Below are 24791 nucleotides of genomic sequence, written 5' to 3'. Positions count from 1 at the left end.
TAATCCTAATTCCATAACAAGTATTTTATACCATTTACACTTGTAACATAATTTTTACCTGTATTGTAATAACAGTATTTAAAAATTATAAAGAACTACTTCACTCGTTTTACATAAGAGATGGCTACAATCAAGAGTTAACACACCAAAAAATTTTCCCAAGAGCCTAAAAATAAGCTCATCTGCTCTCTTCCTTATTTATTTATTTTTGGTCCTGAACACACAGCATTATATATAAGCATATTAATCTCTTCCAGGTTTGATATTCCTATCCTAAAATACTGGTTTCAGGCCAGAAGTAAGGGATCATTACCAAGGAGAGGTCATGTAATTACCTATCGGCATCTAACATAATTACCTGATTAGTTACTTCTAAGGTATTGGGATTATATGTAGTAATTGCATGGGTTCCAACTGAAAAGACACGCTTATACCTACAAAGAAAGACAAGGGCTTAAATTTAGTTTTAAACAAACAAAATCATACGAAAAGAATATATGATAACAACACAGAAGGAACATTTCAATAAATAGAAATGTTACTTGATTAATGGTGACTAAATACAGCTGAGTTTTACATTCTCATTTTTTAAATGTTCTAAAATGTTTTTGGTATTAAAATTCACCAACCATTCCTTTTCTGTTAACTATTAAGAGTTCTGCAATAAAAAGTACACAAGTTGGCTGGGGTTGTGACTCAATGGTAGAGCACTCGCCTATCATGTGTGAGGCACTGGGTTTGATTCTCAGCACTGCATATAAATAAATAAAAATAAAGGTCCATCAACAGCTTAAAAAAAAAAATATATATATATAAAAAGTACACAAACACCTTGAGATGTTAGTACACATTAAGCTGGCTCCTCATCAGCTGAGGATGGTAGAAAATTTTAAATGGTAAATTTTTATTTTAACAAAAAAGAATGTAGACTACTAATTCTTTGCAAACATACTTTTAATAAAATGATGTAAAGGAAGGAAAAGCTATGGCCTGCAAATGGTCAGTCACGGCCACATCAGGAATCAATTTCTACTTAAGCAACCACCTATTACATTTAAGTATTGCAATTTTGTTAAGTTCCATAAGCAAGAAAATTTCACGTCTTACTTCACTTCCTTTACTTAAAGTAACATATCCAAACAAGAAAAACGTTTGGATATCAGTAATCTTTTAGAAAAGGAAGAATTCATGAGAAAGGTGGAAATTGAATTAGAAAAACAAAAGTTCAAGAAATAGATCTTTGGATGTGAAATATTAAAATGGGTAAAACCTCAGTATACAAAAAAACAAAAAATTAAGAATAAAAAGAATTCTAGATACAGAAATTTAAAAATAATGTTGCAAAACTGTGCTGATAAATTTGAAAACTAATATATCAACCACTATATATAGAATAATTTAAGAAAGCCAAAAAGAACAGTACTGTCCAAAAGCAGCAGGCTCCAACAATTTCGAGAGAAGAAACCTTAGAGGACCATACTTCTCAATTGTTCCAGCAAACAGTATAAAGACAGGTTCTCAGTTCTCATGATACTAAAATCTGACAGCACAAAAAGGGGGGAAAAAAACCAAAAAACACCTATTTTAAAAATAAATACTAGTGTTAGGGTTTGGATGTGAGGTGCTCCCCCAAAAGCTCACGTGTGAGACAATGCAGTAAGGTTCGGAGAAGAAACAATTGGGTTATGACAGCCTTAACCTAATGAGTGAATTAATAACCTCATGGGACTGAGTGGTAAGTGAAGGCAGATGGGGTGGGTTGGAGGAAGAGGTGCATTGGAGGTGTGGTTTTGTATATATTTGTATCTGGCAAGTGAAGATCTCTCTCTCTGCTTCCTGATCATTATGTGAGCTGTTTCTATCCACCACACTCATTTTAGGAAAACAGTTCAATATTAGAAAAATCCACTAATATAACTGATCATATTTAATGAAGTATCTATGAATAGTTAAGATATTTTTTAAAATTACATTTCAGTTAATACATCTAAAAATGGATGTTAAATTAAATCAAATGCCTTTTTCACATTTATAGAGATCATGTTTTCTGCTTTGAATTACTAATACATTAAAAAGACATATTATCCTTAACCAACAGTCATTATTAGACTTGTGGGTAACATACTAGCAGTATTCCCATTAAGATCAAAAGTGATTTCCAAATATTTTAATTTTTATTGTCCTTTTTTTTTTCCTAATCAACATATTATATAAAGTTTTTCTTTGGGCAAAAAGAAAACAACAGACTTAATCTTTATCATTTATTAAGAAATATTTCTGTATTATGAATTTCCCCTCAATTTACATGTCTAAAGTTAAGTGGGAAATTAAAAAGTGAAAACACTTTCTCCTAACATATAAACACTCCTTTGTTTCTAAAGTAGAGTGAGGGTTGGGGGATAATCCAAGTAAGTAAGGATTTATCTTAACAGCTAAAGAGTCACAAAACTTCAGAGGCTTAACCAATTAATGGGAAATTAAATAGATTTTGCTCAAATCAATATATAACTTAAAAGACTACACAATGAAAATGAATGTTCAACAGAAATATAAATTCACAAATTCTATTTTGCAGAATCAGCTTGAGTAAAAAAATGACAATCTTCATAATCCTGAAATAATACTATATTTATTTTATTCTGCAAGTAAAAAATGTAAGAATTAATGCTTGAAATGTCCCAGAAGTTAAGCACTGTTCTGTGCAGTCTCAGAGGCTAAGTCAAGAAAATGTTATCACTTCTCTACCTTCTTTTTCATCTTTACCACACCTAGGCCCCTTTTAACGTCTTTTATTTATTAAATTTATTTTTAACCGACACATAAAACTTTAACTGATACATAAAAGACTTAAAAATTATGCATATTAGTGGGTACCATGTGATGTTTTCATTATGTATGTATTGTATAAAGCACACAAGTTAAACTTATTCATCTTCTCATTCACCATATTTTTACGCCGAGACATTAAAAATCTTTTCTAGTTTTTTTTTTTTTTTTTTTTTTTTTTGAGGTGCTGGGGATTGAACCCAGGGCCTTGTGCATGCTAAACAGGTACTTTACTCCCAGAACTTCTTACTCCTATCAACCTTTCTGTTCCTCCCTCACCTTACCCTCCTTAGCCTCTGGTAACCATCATTTGCTACTTGCAACTTCTGAGATCAACTTTTATTTAGATCCCACCTATGAATGAGTTCCTGCAGTACTTGTCTTTCTGTGCCTAGTTTATTTCACTAAGTATCTCCAGTTCATTCAAGTTGTTGCAAATGACAGAATTTCATTCTCTTTTATGAATGAATAGTATTCCATTGTGTGTATGTACCACATTTTCTTTTATCCACTCATCAGTTGATGGATACTTAGGATAATTCCATTTCCTGGCTATTGTGAACTGTGCTACAATAAACACAAGTGTGCAAATGTATCTTTCTTATGCTGATTTTATTGCCTCTGGATATATACCCAATAGTGGGATTGCTGGATCACAGGGTAGTTCTATTTTTAAGTTTTTGAGGCCCCTCCATACTCTTCTGCATAATGGATGAATTAATTTACATTGCTGCCAACAGTGTGCTAGGTTCCCTTTTCTCCACATAGTCACCAGTATTTGACTTCAATTGTAAGTCATTCTTACTGGGGTGAGGTCACATCTCTATGGTTTTGATTTGCATTTCCCTAATGATTAGGTGATGTGAGCTTTTTTTCATTTATTTAAGTTTTTTTGTTTTGTTTTGTTTTGTTTTTAACAAACCCTTGTGTCGAGGGCTGACTTTCAATAGATCTCAGTGAGGGAGCTGCTTATTTAATTTTTTAAAAAATAGACACACTGGACTCATATTAACTTAGATTAAAATACGCTCCTTTAATTTCTATAAATAAAAATTTTAAAACAACATTAAATTTTCTCATCTTTATGAATACTGATTTCTCCTTCAAGACAATTTTTTATAATGTGATTATTTTCATGTGGTCACTCCCTTCACCTCTTAAGGGGGAAAAACCAACATGTTAGAACAATACTGTATTAGGTATTCCATAGACTGACTCAATACTAAATCAGCACTCAACTCTGTGCTGGGTTAGATGATACGGCAGGGAATGAAAGAGAGTCCATTAAAGAGTTTCTCCCTAACAAACTGTTATTATTTACTTCAGACATCTAAAATGAATTTCAAAGTAGTCATGTTAGTCATTGTCTGAAAGCTACTTTCAGACCTGGATATATTTGCCATGTATAAATGTTGATACAAAGAGATAAATCAAAATATACTGGGTTATCATCACAATGTCATACTCTTGCACAGAAAATTCACATCTTTCTGTTTTCTAATGGAGAAAATTTAATACTACTTTCTTTCAGTAAATTACTATCATTATTATTAAATAATGGTTCTCAAATTCTTGAGGGAATGAGACCTTTGAGCATTACTTTTATTCACTAATGCATTCACTTTGGTACTAGGGATTAAACTCAGTGGTGCTTTGCCACTGAGCTATATCCTTAGCCCTTTCCATTTTTTATTTTGAGACAGGTTCTCACTAAGTTGCCCAGGCTGTCCTTGAACTTGTAATTCTCCTGCTTCAATCTTCTGAGTAGCTGGGACAATAGGCATGTACCACTGTGCCTAGCTGTGTATCACTTTAAAAGCTCAAAATCCTTGAAAAGGTCAAACAAATCTAATCAAACTAGGAAGAGTGCTTTTATGTCACTCACTAGGTCCCATAATATACAGCTTGAACTTTTCTAATACCACTGGCAAGGCTGTCTCATTTTAATGTTTTACTACTATTCTGAGGGAATTCATTCTCCCTAAAAGCAATTCTATCATTTCCCAGTTTGGCAGATATTGACAACTGATCCTCAGAAGTAAACTGATACATAATTCACCACAAATTTAACCTTCTGATCTAAACTCTTCAGCTTCACATAAAGCTTACCTAATTTTTCCTTCAATCAGATGTTCAATTTGATTCCTTTTTCCTAGGATGAACACCCTAGTTCCATCAACCATTTTTTTTTTTTTCCATCAACCATTTTAAGATAAGCTTTGGCCATCAATTTTTCAAAGTCTTTAGGATCCTCACAGAACTTAAGAGGATTTTTCCTTTTATTATTCAAGGTTTTGAAAATCCAGTTACTTGAACTACAATTTTAGTCCACCTAGTAATAAAATTAAAGACAACTAGAAGTTTTCACAAAGAGTTAGGAGCTCAAAGGTGAGCACTGCTAAAGGAGGCACCACAGCTGAGGGTTAAGTCCACCACCTCTGGGGTCATATTCCCTGAAATTCTCACCCATTATGTAGTCTCTGATAACTTGATTAGTGTCTTTAAGTTTCAGTCTCCCCAAGTGAAAGATGTGGCTGACACATATAATTACTTAAAACAAATAATCCCTGTAAAGCGCTTGGCACTTCAGTGCCTAGTGTGTAAAAGTAAACAGTCAAAATGTGTTAGCTATTCCCACTGCTACTGCTCTGCTAGATGACTAATAGTGGGAAGGGGGAAGAGATTCCAAAACTCCAATAGAATAAGTGAATTAATTATAATGCGTATTATTTTGTTTTAAGTAGTCATTATTGCTTTAGTAAATTCATGTTTAAAACTCAGAACAAAATGATCGGGCAAACTGTCGTTCATCTGACTGTATCACCAGGGTACATGGGTACATGATTCTAGTCAATGGCTACTTTCACCAAGAGCTCATTCATATCAAAAGCTGTAACTCCTCAGAAAAGAAAAAAAAATAGTGATAGGACATACTCTGAAAATATCTGTCCTAATAACTCAGTGAGAAAGATGCCCCGCCTCTCTAAGAAGAAACAAGGAGTGTTTCATGAAGTAACAGTATTTAAGGAACTCAAATTCTGGATACAATGTTCATATTTTTCCAACTCTAAGATTTTCATAAAGATATGATCCAATTTGTACTTCTGTATGGAAGATGTTCAAATTCCAGATTGCCTGATAATAGTCACAGAGAGTTATACAACAATAACAAAAAGAGAATTTAGGTCACACTCTTCTGAGGTTTGTTTAGAGGCTGGCAGGGTCAAGAGCTAGGACAAAACAGGAGTAAAACCTCTCAGGATTCCCAGGGTTATTAGAATTAGTGAGGTGTGTAAATGCGAGGTAGCCAAAGAGAAAGGGGATCTCTACTCTTATAAAACTCTATTTCTAATTTTTATAGAAAAGTGTCAGAAATTCACTAACTTCACTTTGCATCAATTCTTCTCTCAATGTCCTGTATCTAATCACCTCAGAGTGTCTTTGAATATAGTGAACACCTGTCACTAAATTTCAGACTAATCACCATATATCTTAATGTATTATGATTAAAATCCTTTCTGAATACTAAAATGCTATTCAACATTTTCTGCAAAAATGTATAAAAATATTAAATTGATCCACAAATAGATTTTACTTGTAATATCCATCCAGAAAAATTTAAGGACTTACATTACCACGAAGTTTTCCATAGTGAATCCGTACTTCTGCTTTAACTGAAACATCTGCACCTTCCTTCCTGTCTGAAATGGCTTGCTTAGGCCAAAAAGGAAACTTTGCTCTTCTGTGAAAGAAAAGTGCTTTCCTCCCTCATGAAGTCTACTCTCCCATCTTACTCTTCTCAGAATGAGGACGTAATTAAATTATGTATATACTGTGCAAGGGCGAAAAACAAGGGTAGAAGAAAAGCTACTCTGCAAACCAAGAGAACTTCTACTGATGATAGACCTGCATTAATAAAGGAATGTGGGGCATAATGGAAACTACAACAAAGGTAACAGGAATGTATAACATACCTCTTTAGTGAGAATATCTGGAGGTTATCTTTAATTTAGGCATATGAAGAGAAAGAAAAATATGTATTCATCTCACTGCCACCATCAATAATACTTTTTTGAAATGTCAGGACTGGGTCAGAAACATAGGTAGTCATGGGGTTTCTTAAAACTAAAGTCCTGAGTCCCCAAAAGCACATGCAAAATTTGTTGTGTATAAAATATTTCTATAGAGATAATTCAATTGGCTACTCTGAAACAACAGAATGATTTTAATGTTGGTCATTTATTCTTTACCTTAACATTGTTGACAATACTTTAAACCTAGATTAAAATTGGCCACATAAAATAGACAAATATAATAAAAGTTTCAGTGCCACATAATGTACACAACCCAATGAAATAACTTTAATATGTGGAAAGCATAGACTCTTCTAGAAAGTTAAGAGATTCAAGGTGTATACTGAAAATAACAAAACACTGTTGAAAGAAATTTTAAAATATCCAAATAAGGGGAAACATTCCCTGTTCATATTTCAGAAGAGTTCATCTATAGAGGCAGAAATACCCCCATAATTGATAAACAATTGATTCAATACAATCCCTATTCAAATTCCAGCTCTCTTTTTAGCAAAATTAACTCACTCTAAAATTCATAGGGAAATGAATTAAGACAGAATGCTGAAATAATCTTGAAAAAAAGTAACCAAGTTACAGACTCGTACTTCCCTTTTCCAAAATAGTACAAAGTTACGGTAACCAAGGCAGTATAGTACTGGCATAGATAGACTATAGGATCAATGGAAGAAAATTAGGAGTCCTGAAATAAATACTTAATATTTATGGTTAATGATTTTTGACAGACTGTCCAAACAATTCAATGGGTAAAGAATAGTCTTTTCAACAAATGATACTCATACAATTAAATTATGTATATACTCATGTTGTGAAATGAATGTGGGAGGGGTATTTTTCTTTTAAATTTTGTATGGTCCCATCCTTAAGGCATTCAAAACCAGGAAAGACAAAACTATTCTTTAGTGGTGTGAGGTCATAGTAACAACAAAAGCCATGGTCAAGGTATTCAAAACCAGGAAAGACAAAACTATTCTTTAGTGGTGTGAGGTCATAGTAACAACAAAAGCCATGGTCAAGGTCACCTTAGGGGTGGAGCAAGCAGGTCAGTTAGGGTATGTGTGTGATTCCAAGGTGCTGGGGATGCTGCAGGTCCTGACTGGGGAGGTGGGTGTCAGCCACACTCATGGTACAATTCATCAACTCCCACAGATATACATGTACTTTCCCATATGTATTTTATTAGTGAAATAAATTTGGATCCTAACTTCATACCATATACAAAAATTAACTCAAAATTAAAGCTACAAAACTCTTAGAAGAAAACACAAGACTAAAACTTTGTGACTCTAGATAATGGCTTCTCAGATATGACACCAAAGTCACACGTGTTTAAAAATAAATAAATAAATTACATTTCATCAAAATTAAAAACTTTGTGCTTCACAGAATACCATCAAGTAAGTGAAGGTCAGGCATAGTGGTGGACCCTGTAGTCCCAGCTACTTGGGAAGTTGAGGTAGGAGGATCACTTGTGCCCAGGAATTCAAGACTACACAGATCAATAGAATGAGAACCCATTGCAAAAAACAATAAAGAAAAATAAAGAAAAAAAGTGAAAGGACAATCTGTACAATTGGAGATAATATTTACAAATCACATATCTGATAAGGAATTTGTATTCAGAACACATAAATTCTTACAGAAAACAATGGAAAATGTTTAAAAAATGGGTAAATGATGTGAACAGAAATTTATAAAAGATATAAAAGATATAAAAACACCCAATAAGCACATGAAAAGATACTCAATGTCATAGTCATTAGGAAAAATGAAAAAAAAAAAAAAAAAACATGAGCTACTACTTCATATCCGGTAGGATGGCTAAGTTTTTTTTTTTTTTTTTTAAAGGCAATAATATGTACTGGCAATAATGAAGAACAATTGGAACTCTTATATGTTAAAGGGAATGTAAAAGCAGTTTGGTTATTTCTCAAAAAGTTAAATCAGATAGCCCACTCCTTGGTATTATACCCAAGAAAAATGAAAATAATAGATTCAACCGAACATTTGTACATGAATGTTCATAGAAGCATTATTCATAATAGTAAAAAATGTACACACACAAATGTCCATCACTGATAATGTACAAAATGTGGTATAACCATACAGCAGAATATCATTTGACAATAAAAAGAAATGAAATACTGGCATATGCGAGGGGGGGATGAAACTTGAAAATATTAAGTGGAAAAAGCCAGCACAAAAGACCACATTTTGTACCATTCCATTTACATGGGATGTTCCAAATAGGCAAATCCAGAGATAGAAAGTAGTTTAGTGCCTGCCAGCTGCGGAGAAGAGGAGGGAAAAGGGAGTAAAGGCTATTCGCTTAAGCAGTTTTTAGAGGAAATATTTTTTGGGTGATGAAAGTGTTCTAAAAAGAGTGGTGATGGTTCACAATTCTATAAATATGCTAAAAAAACCCCACTGAACTGTATACATTTAAAGGGTGAGTTTATGGTATGCAAATCATATCCTAAAGCTGTGATAAAAACAACAAAAAAAATTTCAAGGTGTGAATAGAGGAAAGGAATCATGCTAGAAGCACAGAAATAGTTGTGCTCCAAATTTTTATTTAAAAAAAAAAAGGGGGAAATAAAAGAGAATTGTCTTAGTCACTACTCTCTAATTTCCAGATGATTACAATTACTGGTAAGCTCACAAAGCATAAAATATTGCAATAAGTTTGTTCTTTAGAATTAATGGATGAGTATGCTATGATGATATTAAAAACATAAGTTATGATGACCAGAGCAATCTACCACTTGAGAAGAAATAAGAATCATTTAAACATACAATTTTCTTCAACTCTGATTCAAAGAAAGAAATGACTCATATTACCTTGGATATGGTGATTTTTTAACTTTGCTCAATGAAACTATCTGGGGAAAAATATTAGAAATAAGTATTCTACAAGGGTAATAACTATGCCAATTTAGAAGATTTTACAATTGAGCTACTAAAAGAAAACAAAATCAAACAATTCAGAATTTTCAAAATTACAGTCAGTTTGCTAATGCAAACCAAAACTCTACGGAGTTCAAATGTTGCACCATTCCAAAAGTTGCCACATTTTCTGACTACAAAATGAAAAGTGAAGAATAAGAACAAAAGTCATTGTTTTTTTGCATGCGTCCCTTTTATCTTGAGACCCAATTTAGAATAATGTGGTCACCTATCTTCATGTGTGTGACATACTCACTTTACTCATTAGCACTCAAGAGGACCAGAGACTAAACTGCTTTTGCGAAGGTCAACAAGGTGTCACTCACTGAGTACTCATTTTGCTTAGGGCAAAATTTAAATACCTTCATATGTTCAGTATCTCTTCAGTTAATCTTTACAACAGTCTGAGGTGAAGGAATTACCATCCATTTTGCAGAAAAGAAACAAACATTTATACCTTTACCTAAGAAAGCTACCAAACAATATGATCAACACCTTAAAGGGGTGGGGGGGGGGAGACCCAAATCCAATTTTTAAATTTCATTTCACTTAAAAAAAGTTTACAAACATCACTAGAATTAATGACATATTTCCTATGAGAATCAAATGGATATGAAAAATGTCTTGATTACACACAGGCTAGACTCTGGCAATGTAACTGTAGAGTTAACACTGTCACTACTGAATAACCTCAAAATTAACTGATAGCAGCAAAGAGAGTGGCTAACTAGTCTACATTCTTCTTAACTGTTTCAATTCTATTAAAAACTCCTTCTCAAGACCGATACAGAAAACTAGAAATATCAAAAGAAAAAAGAACAATAACTTATTCTAAATGTAGCGTTTGCTTTTAAAATGTGCACATATGCTTTTTAGAAGAGAAATGAATAGGAAATTGCACTGTGCAGTACTATTCAAGATATCAAAATGGTAATGTTTGAAATGATATTTTACAGAAGCACAGAAAAATAAAACAAAAAGGAATACTTACTTTCCCCTCCATGAATGTTTTGTTGTGTAGAAACATGCCAAATCCTTATTTTCCCTAATTATGTTCATTTTGTGCTGAAACCTGAAAGATAAAGTATTGGTATCCTTAATGCAACGTTATGAATTCTTCACTTTTCCTGAATGTCCCACACCAAAGCTATGATCTCTCTCTCTCTCACTTTCAAAGCTCTACAAGATCATAAGATGTTTTAAGGTTAGTGGTATGTTCAGTGTTCTTACAGCTTTTTTTATTGTTGTCTGGTCAGTTGTCACCCACTAGACTGGGTTTCTTAAGGACAAGAACTGCCCTTGATCAACATCCTAAGTGTAAGGGATCTAATAAAAAAAAATGTCAGTTAACAAAAACGAATCTTTGAATCTCACATTGCAAAATAATGTGACTCATGAAGAGCACCTAAAAATGTTTCCCAAATGTCAAAACAATTCCAAAAGATTTCTGCTCAGCTAGCCACTTTGCCGTCCCTGTCACCTTTTATAAATAAGAATTTAAAACTAATAATTCTCATTATAAAAGTAATGCAAGTCCATAGTAACAAATCTAAAATGTTCATAAAGTCTGTCATCTTTCCTTCTTGCAGTCAAAGACAATCATTCCATTCTTCTTACACTTAGAAAACTCATGTTTTTTAACAAAACAGACTGTCATTTGTATTGTTCAAACTGTTTTCACAAAATAACCTTTTTCCAAGGAATTAAATATTGTTGGAGAAAACTTTAAGGCTACAAGGCACTCATCCATTTTATGAATATAGTAGGACAGGACTATCAAAGTCCTGTAAACTGTTAAATACTTGCAAACTGTTTTTACCAGGTCAAATCAACATAAAGGAAATTGAAATTAAATGTTCAGAAACTTGTATATAGCAGTTTGGTTTGTGGAGTCTGGTGGAACAAGATGTAGAAGATAAAGGTTGTTGAACTTGTGTGATGAATCACGTGGAATGAGCTTCCTAAAGCCACATGAAGTCAAGTCTATAAAATCCAGAATCTGATTAACTTCATGTATAAAATCCAGAACCCATTTATTTCATGAAAAAAATTCAAATTGAGTTTATTTTACAGGATAATTTGTTGGAATGGCTACTAATGAAAGATTGGTGATAAATTTTCAAAACATTACCTCATTTATTTTGAATAAAATTTAAAAATGAATATTTTAACTGGTTGCTTTTGTGGCTTGGCAACTTCCTAGGTCTTAATTAAAAATGCACTAAAAAATGTTGTAGCATACATACCAAAGTGTTCGTGCAAATAAAATGACTAGAATTATGGCTAACTTAAATTTGGTCTACATTTTTACAAGCTGGCTTTTTAAAGTCAAGTATTCCTTTCATAATTAGAAGAAAATTTTCATTCAGAAGCATTTATAGAACAGCTAAGATACAATTCACACAACATAAGTTCACTAATTCAGTTGTTTTTAGTATATTTGGAGTTCTGCAGTCATCACCATTTCTAGAACACTTTCATCACCCCAGTAAGAAACAGTCAGCTGTCACTTCCCCTAGTCTTCCTCACCCTCAGCACCTGACAGTCACTCATCTCCTTTGTGTTACTGTAGATTCACCTATTCTGGCCATGCTGCCAATAATATTCTATAATATAGACACACCACATGCTGTTTATTCATCAGTTGATTAACATATACATTGTTTCTTTTTATTGTTATAAAAAAAAAACTGCTGTGAACGTGTGTAGACATATTTTCATTTCTTTGGGTATATGCCTGAGGGGTAAAAACATTTTTAAAGACACCTCTATTTTGAAATTGCTTTCCTCATTCCTCCTACTTGTTTTCGGACTACCAGTTAGCTAGAGTCTTTGTATTCAACAAAGAATACTGCTCATCCCTCAGATATTAATATGGCTCATACCTTCCTCTCCTTCAAATCAAGTTCAAATGTGACTTTTATGAGACCTACCCTATCCATGGTTTTTAACTTGTTATCACCCTGCTCATTCTACTTCCTATTCCCTTTGACTCTGCTTCCTCCCACCCTGCAGTACCTTTCATATTCATGCTTATTATTCATCTAATCCTATCAAAATGTCAGAGAAAGGTATTTTTAGATCACTAATGTATATATAGAGGCTCTAAGAATGTGTCTGACACAAAACAGGCACTCAGTAAATATCTGAGTGAATGAATGAAATGCATCAATCTCATGGGCAATTCTGATGTCCACTTCAAACTTGCTCTATCAGGTTCACCTCAATAGGGCTTTTCTTAATCTTCTAGAAAAGCAAAATTAATTCATGTTCTGAGGAATGACAAAAACAACCACAAGTAACACCAGATTTAAAGAAAACTTTATTGTTATATCAGAAAGAAGAAATTTATCAGACAACTGACATCTTCCTGCTAATGAGACAGCTGAATGTATGTCCTGACAGTTGGTGTGGTGTTTTGTTTATTTCTGGATTTTGTATCTGAGATGACCTAGACATTTATTAAACCCAGAAAACATCCCTTCTTTCTCAATCACTTACATTAAATGATATTGCTGACTAGAAATCTGGAAAGTCTGAGAATTTACCAAAAAAGTAAAATATACAGGTGAACAAATTTTTTTCCTTAATATTATAACTGAAGTTTAGAACAATAAAAAGTAAGCAGAGAAAAGATGAATGGCTGATAGTGACAAGTAGCAAGTTGGATTCCTAGTCTATTGGATATCAGAATGACTGACTCTGCAGTAAGGTCTTTTCTTAGGCAAACTGAGAAGGAAATGTGTTCAAATAGATACTGGCTGATATTAAGAGACTTTAAAATTAAAATGAAAAGCAGAGAAAAATGATAAAATTTTTAAATGACCATAAAGAACCTAGGCCACAGGAGATCACTCATAAATCCTTAAGGAAGAATAAATGCAAAATAATTTCATAGTTAATAATAAAACAAATTTAAGATTTTGTTTTTTTTTAAAGAATACAGCTGAAGAATGAATTCACGTGTATCACTGACATCTAGGTATGACTGGAATATACAACGCAAATGGACATTTTGGGAGGGAAATTTTTTTTTTTTTGGGAGGGAAATTAAAACAAGTTTAATCATACCTTTTGGAGACCTGTGAACTTGGGAGAGATGAAAATACCAAACTTCAGAGAGTTCTTAGGTAAGAATAGATAAAAGAAGAAAGGGAGAGAAGATGTAACATAGGAATATAAATAAACTGTTAACCACTCTCCTTTCAAAAGAAATACTGTATTGCTGATGTAGATGAGAACACTGACAGAAAAATACAAATAGGATTAAAGAAGTACTTCACTTTGGGTTACCAGATGATCCTAAGGCCAATTTCAGCACACCTGATAATTTTCTATCTCTAATACTTTAAGAGGCAACCAGTGATATTGCTATTCTGCATCTACTTATGAATTTTTTTAAAAGCAAGTAAACCATAAAAGCTCTTTATGGAAGAAAACTGCTCCTCTACCTGAAAAGCTTGCCTTCAGTCATAGATAGGGATATATTTGACAGGCAGGGGAGACTTGAGACACCCATCAAAGTAACCAAGTCACCCTTATAAATGAGATAATAAAAGGCTATTACTAGTGACTGCATAGTCTCCAAATGGAAATGGTACTGCTTTTCCACTTTGGATCATCATTAAAGGCAATCAAAAGCTAGGTAGGCAAGATTATCCTAATCTGAAGATTTATGACATATTCTAAAATTGTACAACTACTAATTTTTATTGAGTACTTATCATGTGTTAGTGATTTGGCTAGGCATTTATCCTGCAATTATTTTACCTTATTCCCAAAACAACACTGGTGCAGGTATAATGATTCATATCTTATTGACATGAAACTCAAAGAGAAATTAAATCACCTGTTCAAGGTTACACAGCTAGTTAAATGATTGGGCCAGGCTTTGCACCAAACTGCCTAATTCCACATTCCATGCACTTTACCTAAGTTTTAATACATTCCCTGAACTTCAAGAAATCAAAATCAATTCTGATCATGTAATTAGATTTATCACTGGACAGTACATTCCTGGAATAATTTTGAACTATTTTCAAGTCTTTATCTGAGAGATGATCAGGCACCTGCTACAAATAACTTTGAAATCCACAATTTCAAACAAGGAAAATAACCATACACAATTCAGGGCAAAGAACTAAAAGAAAAATGAAGTTTCCAAAGCTAAAATACTCTGACATCTACAAATAAACCTGTAAAATATCTCCTTCTATGGGTATGTTTTTTAAATAAAATATTCAAATTAAACATGTAACAACACAAACTTATTACCAACATATGATTTCAGGATATTCTCCATAGAGAATTAGTAGAAAAATGCTATTTTAACTAACATTCAGTTTTTTTAAAACTCAGACTAATGGATCTGAGGCTGAGATCTATTTCCCAGCAGTATAATATTAACCTCTCCAAAGTTTCAAGTTAGTCTATTCTCAGGAAAATCTCAACTACTTTTTGATAAAGTCACTACATTCAATGACATGGCAACTGGTCTGGATACTGCATTAATTCTTTCAGACTATGAGGATACTTTTAGATACACTGAACTCACTAACTCACTAAATAACTGAAGAGGCAATTCACAAAGAACAGAAAAAAATATAAAAGTAGGTTGAATATTCTTTACTGCCTACATATCATTCAGACTGAGAGCTGAGGCAATTTCAAGAGAACCACTAGAAAAATGAGTGAAGGCAAGTCTAGAAGCCCTCTGAGTAAAGGAGTCAAGTGATTTAATTTAGGAAGACCCTGATAGCTACCTGCCTGCAGCACAAATCCCAGAGCTGCTAGTCCACACACAACATGTTAATCAACAATAAGCACAAGCAGCTATTTTTACACACAAAGTAATTTTAATAATTTATCACCAAGGTGAAGATGGTCAATCTTAAAAATCTTTTTAAAAAGATGGTAAATTTTTAAAATATTACTTATGGTCAAAGATAGACAAGTAGTAGCTGTGTGACTTCAAACAAAAACTTATTCTTTAATCACAGTCATCTATAAAATAACAGTGACAATAATTGTACCAAAGAGCTTTGGTGGGAACTAAATTAGTTAATTCAAATAAAGGAGTTAATACATTACTTGACTTAGAACAAGTACTCAAAAATATTGACTAATAGTACTTAAAAATTACTATTTTAAACACACTACCTCCCCCAGATATACAACAGTTATTTGAGAGAATTTCTAATAATATTTTTTTCTTTTATTTTTAAGAACTTACAGGTACCTAAATCTTTTATGGAATTTGGAGGGAGAAGATATATTAGATTACTTGATTTTGTCTATTACTTGATTCTGCCTAAATTTTTTGTTAATTCCAATCCTTCTATTTAATGTACAGTAACCCTGCCTGTCTGCTGTTTCTGTTACCTGTGGTCAACCATAGTCAACCATGATCCAAAAATATTAAGTGGAAAATTCCAAAAGTAAACAATTCATAAGATCTAAATTGCACAGTGTTCTGAGTAGCATGATGAAATATGGCACCACCTCACTCTGTCTTGCCCCAATGTCAAACATTCCTTTGTCCAGCATATGCAAGCTATATATACTACTGGTCCCATTAGTTACTCATATTGATGGTCAAAGGTCAATCAAGTTATCAAACTGACTGCAGGGCTTGTGTTTAAGTAATCCTTATTTTACTTAACAGACCCAAAGTACAAGAGTAGTGGTCCTGGCAATTTGGACTTGCCAGAGAAAAGCCATAAAGTGCTTCCATTAAGTGAAAGAGTAAAAGTTCTCAATAAGGAAATAAAAAGTATGTAAGGATGCTAAGATCTACAGTAAAAATGAATCTTACATCCATGAACTTGTTTAGAAGGAAAAATAAATACATGATAGTTTTACTGTTGCATTTCAAACTACAAAAGTTATGGCCACAGTGAGTGATAAGTAATTAGTTCAGATGGAAAAGGCATTAAATGTGTGTACTCTACACAGGAAAAAAAAATCAGCATATAGAGGGTTCAGTGCTAATTAGCAATTTCCTCTACCCACATGAGGTCTTGGAACATATTTCCTGTGAATAAGTAGAAAGTACTGTATATCACCTAGAATTTCTACCTTCAAAATACAGTATTTTACTTATTTCATCAGCATTCAGTTACTACTTAATGATTAAAAAATAACTAAACAGTGCTGGGTTTGGGCTCAGTGATTAGACTGATTGCCTAGCATGTGTGAGGCACTGGGTTCAATTCTCAGTACCGCTTACAAATAAATAAAATAAAGGTCCAATACAACTGAGAAATAAAAATAACCATACTTTTGGGCTCGGGATATAGCTCAGTTTGTAGAGTGCTTGCCTGTCAAGCACAAGGCCCTGGGTTCAATCCCCAGCACCGCCAAAAATAACAACAACAACAACAACAACAACAACAAAACCTTTTTTAATGGGGGGGTGGGTGGGTACTGGGGCTTGAACTCAGGGGCACTCGGCCACTGAGCCACAACCCCAGCCCTATTTTGTATTTTATTTAGAGACAGGGTCTCACTGAGTTGCTCAGCGCCTTGATTTTGCTGAGGCTATCTTTGAACTGTGATCCTTCTGCCTCAGCCTCCTGAGCCGCTAGGATTACAAGCATGCACCACTGCTCCTGGCCAAAGATATTTCTTAAACTGGATGGCATACATGAGGGTGTCATTTTATTAGTTTATTTTCTACAACTTATCTTTTGTGGAAAATATTTTGAAAAAGAAACGTATATAAGACAAACCAAGGAACTCATGATAAAAATTTTAAAAACGATCTAAGTCAATTACAACCTAACAAGCTTCTCTCATTTCAACTCTATTTACAAAATATTACAGTTCAATCTTGTCTACTACATTTTTACCAGGTACTTGGAATTTCAAGTAGTGGAAATGTTTTCCTTACCTGTATCTAACCTAATATTTTAAAATTTGTTTGATGTCTATTAACTATGATCTGAGGAAACTTTCAGGGAAAAAAAAAACTTCACGCCATAAAATAAATTTAATCTTCAGTCAATATAAACTTTTGAATACACTTAAAAATTTTAATACATGTTAAAAGAGGTATAAATATCAATGTTATAGGCAAAAACTCAATGATTTTCATTTTTTCATGACAGAAAATCTGTAGCATTTCTAGTAGTATTTAAGAAGCTCAATCATCAGGTTTGTAATCACTAGCAGTCATTATAGGCACATGCTATAAATAACAGCTGTCCAACTAAAGAATGTATAAATTGTGGAATGAGATCCCGGTAGCAGTTTTGTCATCAGCATTTGCCACTCTGCCAGTTGTTGGAGGATACTCAACAAGAATTTATCTGCTAGAATTATCATCACTTAAATTTCAATCACCTTCATTCCTGCAATAATGTCTCATTTTAAATCCTCAAAGACCCACACTTCTTTTTCATGAGGAAAAAACTTAAGTTTACAGGCTCTCTGTTACTAAATTGCACTGAAAGCAACTCCAATTTTTTTCAAGTCTGTTTCACTTTTTAAATTTATATATCCTAATATTAAACCACCACCAGAACTTTTTTTGAAATTTCTGTTTGTTCTTTTGGGAGAATCGTACTAAGGGTTAAAATGATGAATTCAGGTCAACAGAGGCATTTTGGCTAGATTCACCTTCTTCAATGAATTCCACTGCTTCGTGCTTTCGAATAACAATGTTCTCGCACTCTCCAATTTATTACTGGCAGCAATGCTGACAACCATTAACAATCACTTATGGATAAAATTGGAATGATCTTTTAGAAGATACATGATTTTGACACAAAACCAAAGGACTTGAGAGTCCATTAAGCAGAAGCCTACATCAAACTGACACTAAGAACAAAAGTAGGATGAAGTAGGATGGACAGAGTCTGGGACAGATTAATCAGTTGTAAGCAAAAGAATTTGCTCACCTAGCAAAATTAAGTATATGCCTGTGGCTTGTGTTAAATAAACTCAAACAAGCCTCATTAACTGGGGATGAAGACATTCAGAAAAACACAGTAGCGCACAAAGGAACTGACATTAAACAAGGCTACTCATATGTTTAAAGTATGCATTTTGTATGATCAACTGAAATAAATTTTTATACAAATAACTTGCAGACAGGTGAAATACTAATTTTCTCAGTCTAAAACTTAAGAACAAAATTTATTCTTCTCTCAAGTAATGAATTAAAAAACATCAGTTTTTCTTGAAATGCATCAAAAAAATAAGATGGACTGATGGATGGACAGATGGTCAGATCTGTGATAAATCAAGTACTCTAAAATATTAATTTGAAAATCTTGCCAGGCATGATGGCACACACCTATAATTCAATGATTCAGGAGGCTGATGCGGGAGGATCACAAGTTCAAAGTCAGCCTCAGCAACTTAGCAAGGCACTAACTCGTGAGGCTCTGTTTCAAAATAAAAAATTACAAGGGTTGGGGATGTAGTCTCATAGTAAAGCAACTCCGGGTTCAACCCACCACACCACACAACACAACACAAAACAACCCCTGAAAATCCTGGAGGTAGGATGTGAATGCCTCCTATAAAGTTCTTTCAAGTTGGCTATAGATGAAAATTTTGGTAACATGAGGGAAAACTATGAGCCTGACTTTCTTATCTGATTAAATTGTCCAACAATGAAAAGACTGTCTACCTAGTAGACTGAAATAACACCAAAAAATATGGTAGACATTCACACCATAGGAACTAACTTATGAAGGTAAAACTTCCTCATACAGCTGTATCTTACAAAAATGCAGGCAAGGAGAACTATTTCTAAGGCAAATTAAATCCATCTTAAAAATCTAATTTTGTTCACAACTGCATTCAAGTCTGAGTAAATCACATCAGTAGGTCAGTACTTTTTAAAATAAAAGGTAAAAACCATAAATGTCTAACAGAATATTAACATTTACCCAGATTAAAAAGCTCCAACTAAACTATTTTAGACACAGTGTGCTATTTATGGGGGAAACTGTCACCTATGAACTTTAACCTTGTTGGGGGTTTTGGGTTTTTTGTCGTTGTTTTGTTTTGCCTGAGACCAGGTTTCACTATGTTGCCCACAATGCCCTTTAACTCCTGGGCTCAAGGTTCTTTCTGCCTCAGCCTCCAGAGTTGTTGGGACTATAGGCCTGGGCTACTGTCCTCGAATGGTTTTTAACTTTTAATTCTAATATATAACTCAAGTACAGGTCAAAGTATTTCCTTCTAAATGAATAACAAATCAGTATGTGTAATGTGAACAATGCCTACAATAATCTAAGACTCTCACAAAGAGATCACAAACTAAGTTTTAAGACCATTTTAGGTTCCTTAAGGAATAAGTTAATTTATTGAAGAATTAGATTCCTCCAGAGATAAATGCTCTTAGAAAATAAGGAAGGCTGTAACAATATCAACTTTCAACTGACAATCACATCTTTCAATAATTGCCCAGAAGTTATACTGAAGTTTTGTATCATCTTCCACATCAAAACTAATTTTTAAGGACTTCTACTACCCAAGGAAGTCAAAATTATCTGAGATTTCCCCCAGTTTAAAAATATACCTTTTCAACTAAAAATTGGGTGTATATTCATGAAATAAAAGGGCAAGAGAAATTAAAATGCAATCCCTAAATCTGAAGTAACACTGTCTCAATGGGAGAAGGGGGTTCACAACACTGTCACAGTTGGTCTTTCCTATTCAGAAAAACAAATGTAATGTTTAAAAAGAGATCCATCTCTTCTATTTTAATAACATGTATGCTGATTTCATTTGAGGGAATATAGTTCTTATTTCTAAAATAAAACATTTATTATTAAAAAAATTTTTCTATAGAAGATATCTTTATTTATTATCTTTATTGACTAAACCACAGGTAAATGAATCTTTTCACAGGTAACTATTTTAAGTTACCAAGATGATCATACTGGTCAAAGCTACTGTTTACAAGAGTATTTCCTATATCAGTGACTCTTAAGGAGTTCCCACGATTAAGAATCACTCTACTCTGTAGTCTCTGTCTTCACATTGTTGATTGTTTCCTTTGCTGAGAAAAAGCTTTTTAGTTTGAATCTATCCCATTTATTGATTCCTGCTTTTATTTCTTGTGCTTTGGGAGTCCTGGGAAGGAAGTCTAAGGCGACACGAAGAAGATTTGGACCTACTTTTTCTTCTATTTGGTGCAATAACCTGGTCTAATGACTAGGTTCTTGATCCATTTTGAGTTGAGTGTTGCACAGGATGAGAGATAGGGGTTTAATTTCATTTTGCTGCATGTGAATTTCCAGTTCTCCCAGCACCATTTGTTGAAGAGGCTATCTTTTCTCCACTGTATGTTTTTGGCACCTTTGTCTAGTATGAGGTAACTGTATTTATGGGGGTTATCTGTGTCCTCTATTCTGAACCATTGGTCTATCTATTTTGGTGCCAATACCATGCTATTTTTGTTACTATTGCTCTGTAGTACAGTTTAAGGTCTGGTATTGGGATACCTCCTGCTTTACTCTTCCTGCTAAGGATTGCCTTGGCTATTCTGGGTCTCTTATTCTTCCAAATGAATTTCATGATTGTTTCCTCTAGTTCTCTGAGGTACATCATTGGGTTTTTAATTGGAATTGTATTGAATCTGTATAGCACTTTTGGTAATATGGCCATACTGACAATATTAATTCTGCCTATCCAAGAACATGGGAGATCTTTCCATCTTCTAAGGCGTTCTTATAATTTCTTTCTTTAGTGTCCTGTAGTTTAATTGTAGAAGTCTTTCACTTCTTCTGTTAGATTGATTCCCAAGTATTTTTTTTTTTTAGGCTATTGTGAATGGGGTAGTTTTCCTAATTTCTCTTTTAGAGGATTCATCGCTTATGAACAGAAATGTATTAGATTTTTGAGTGCTGATTTTATATCTTGCTACTTCGCTAAATTCATTAGTTCTAGAAGTTATCTGGTAGAATTGTTTGGATCCTCTAAATATAGAACCAATCAACAATGTGAAGAAAGAGCCTACAGAGTGGGAGAAAATCTTTACTACACACACTTCAGATAGAGCACTAGTCTCTAAAATTTATAAAGAACTCAAAAAACTGCACCAAGAATACAAATAACCCAATCAATAAATGGGCTAGGGAACTGAGCAGACATTTCACAGAAGATTTACAAGCAATCAACAAATACATGGAAAAATGTTCAACATCTCTAGTAATAAGAGAAATGCAAATCAAAACTACACTAAGGTTTCATCTCACCCCAATCAGAATGGCTATAATCAAGAATACAAGCAACAATAGGTGTTAGTGAGGATATGGGGGAAAAAGGCACACTCATACACTGCTGATGGGACTGCAAATTGGTGCAGCCACCCTGGAAAGCAGTATGGAGATTCCTTAGAAAACTGGGAATGGAACCACCATTTGACCAGCTATCCCACTCCCTGGCCTATACCCGAAGGACTTAAAATCAGCAACACTACAGTGATGCAGTCAGATCAATGTTTATAGCAGCTCAATTCACAACAGATTGTGGAACCAACCCTTCAACAGATGAATGGATAAAGAAACTGTGGTATATATACACACAATGAAATATTATTCAGCCATAAAATAGAATAAAATTCTGGCATTTACAGGTAAATGGATGGAGCTGGAGAATATCATGCTAAGTGAGATAAGCCAATCCGAAAAAACCAAAGGCTGAATGTTTTCTCTGATAAGTGGAAGATGATACATAACAGGGGCACAGGGTAAGGGAAGAATGGAGGAAGGATGGATTATGTGGAGGGAAATGAGGGTTGGGGAGAGAGTGGGGGGAAGGAAAGATAATGGAATGAGACAAACATCATTCCCCTATGTACATGTATGATCACACAAATGGTATGACTCTACTTGATGTACAACCAGAGAAATGAAAAGTTGTACCACATTTGTGTACAATAAATTGTGGAAAAAAAATTACTCCATATAACAAGATGTATTACAGACACATGTGCCAAGCACATGAACAGCTTCAGAAGAAAAACTGATTAAAATTTTAATTAAAATAATGGTTAGGGTGGGATGCAGCCCTACCTGAGGTACTATGGTGTGGAGAATTACTAGCATTAGTGGATGGGATTAGATACCTCTCAACATACAAGATGGTCCTACAGACTGAAAATTTGTCCCAATGTACAACTTTCAAATGTCCAGGTGATCATTCACATAGGCAAAAATCTATTTATAATGAACAAATTCCAGAATTTAATTCTATTTCAAATATAAAATACAAAGTGTATATTTAATACACAGATTTTTCAGGAATGCAACTATCACATAAATTGAGAGATTATATTTATCTTGTTCAGTTCAGAAAATAATGCTAATGGCAATTCCACTTGTGGTATATTTGAATCACTACAATGACAAACTAACCCATTCACATTTCTGTCAAAATCAAACAGATTTTATGTAAAGGTGCAAGCCTCTGACTTTATTGTTTATTCTGGTATCATCATTCTTAAGTACTCACATATTGAAACACATACATATTATAATACTGTTTTTTAAAAATATTTTTTAGTTGTAGATGGATACAATACCCTTTTTATTTATTATTTATTTATGTGGTACTGAGCATTGAACCCAGTGCCCCAGGCATGGGAGGCAAGCACTCTACCCCTGGGCTAAAACCCCAGCCCTTATAATACTGTTTTGATAATGTGAATTTATCCCAACAGGACTGATATAGAATTGGACAATATGAGGATGATGCAAATTTTACATGTGTATACAGTATTTCCTGAATCACGGGGAAACACTAGGTGAGTACAAAAAATTGTACCCAGCTGAACACAGCACTTAGGAACTTAGGAATTCACAAAATATGCACACACCTCAGGAGATCAATGAACCACACACTCACATCAATGCTGTTACAATCTTCTATTACATCTTATTACCATCCTCTTTCCAATACTTCACAATGTCACATTGTGACTCCTTCCACAAGGAAACTTTCGAGACAAATGCCACAACTATCAAAGTATTTAACCATTTAGCATGTGCAAAATAGTGCGTCTGTTTTTAAGTTCTCAACTTTTTAAAATGTGACTTCACTGATATAAGTTTTTTAGTTTTAAAATTGTGGTTTTTAATTGCTCAGTTTTGCATAAAATAGTGACTTTTAAAGAATGCACATATCTTGTTATAGCACAACTATTCTATAAATTCCTTTCAATTTTATATAACAGGCAGAAGGGTTTTTTTTTTAACATACAAGTTATATTATTTATTTTGATAGCCAAATATATCCAGTTTTTGTTTGGTTTTTTGGTGTTATACCTAAAAAACCCAAAGCTCAAACATATTTCCTACTGTTTTCTAAAACTTTTAAAATTTTTATTTTAAATTTACATCCATGTCTTCTTGGGACAATTGACCTAGTCTCATCATGTAATATAACATGTCTTAAAGTCAGCTTTTGCCTGTTCAGTCATAACAACTGTCTTTTGGTTATTGTTTCATGGTATTTCTTTCTCCATATTTTTACTCTTAACCTATGTCTTCACAGGGTTTCTTGTAGTCAATATATAATTGGATCTTGCTTTCTGATTTCATCTGATAATTTAACTAGTGTGATTACTGAGTTAAATGGAACTCTTGCCAGCTGTTTTCTATTTGCTCCATCTATTGTTTCCTGATTACTGCTTCTTTCTCTTAAATGAACATTTAATAGCTCTTAGCTACTGATTTATTATTTACATCTTTTATATATGTACTTTTTTAGTCGTTGTCCTCTGCTTAAAATATACATTGTTAACCAGCCTGCCTTCAAATAATATACTGCTTTATGTGTAACGTAAAGTCTTATGAACGGTATGCTCAATATCTTCCTCTTATCCTTTGCATTAGTTTTTGCAAGATAAAAATACAATATGCTTTTTACACAATCTTTTAAAACAAAAAGAATGAATTTTATTACTTT

At 33.4% G+C, this 24791-nt stretch overlaps 1 protein-coding gene across 1 annotated transcript in view; it reads right to left on the bottom strand.

Moving 5' to 3' along the window:
- The window catches only part of DNAJC13 (DnaJ heat shock protein family (Hsp40) member C13), a 123763-nt gene that overhangs the window by 94141 nt on the left and 4831 nt on the right, over positions 1–24791 (bottom strand). The window contains exons 2-3 of the mRNA XM_079101268.1: positions 10855–10935; positions 359–434 (exon numbers count right to left, since the gene is read on the bottom strand). Of these exons, the coding sequence (XP_078957394.1) occupies positions 359–434; positions 10855–10922 (144 nt within the window). The 5' untranslated portion in view covers positions 10923–10935. The remainder of the gene's footprint in view (positions 1–358; positions 435–10854; positions 10936–24791) is intronic.

This window comes from Sciurus vulgaris (assembly GCF_902686455.1).
Source record: "Sciurus vulgaris genome assembly, chromosome: 10".
Taxonomy (NCBI): domain Eukaryota; kingdom Metazoa; phylum Chordata; class Mammalia; order Rodentia; family Sciuridae; genus Sciurus; species Sciurus vulgaris.
This window is presented reverse-complemented; position numbering and strand designations above follow the sequence as displayed.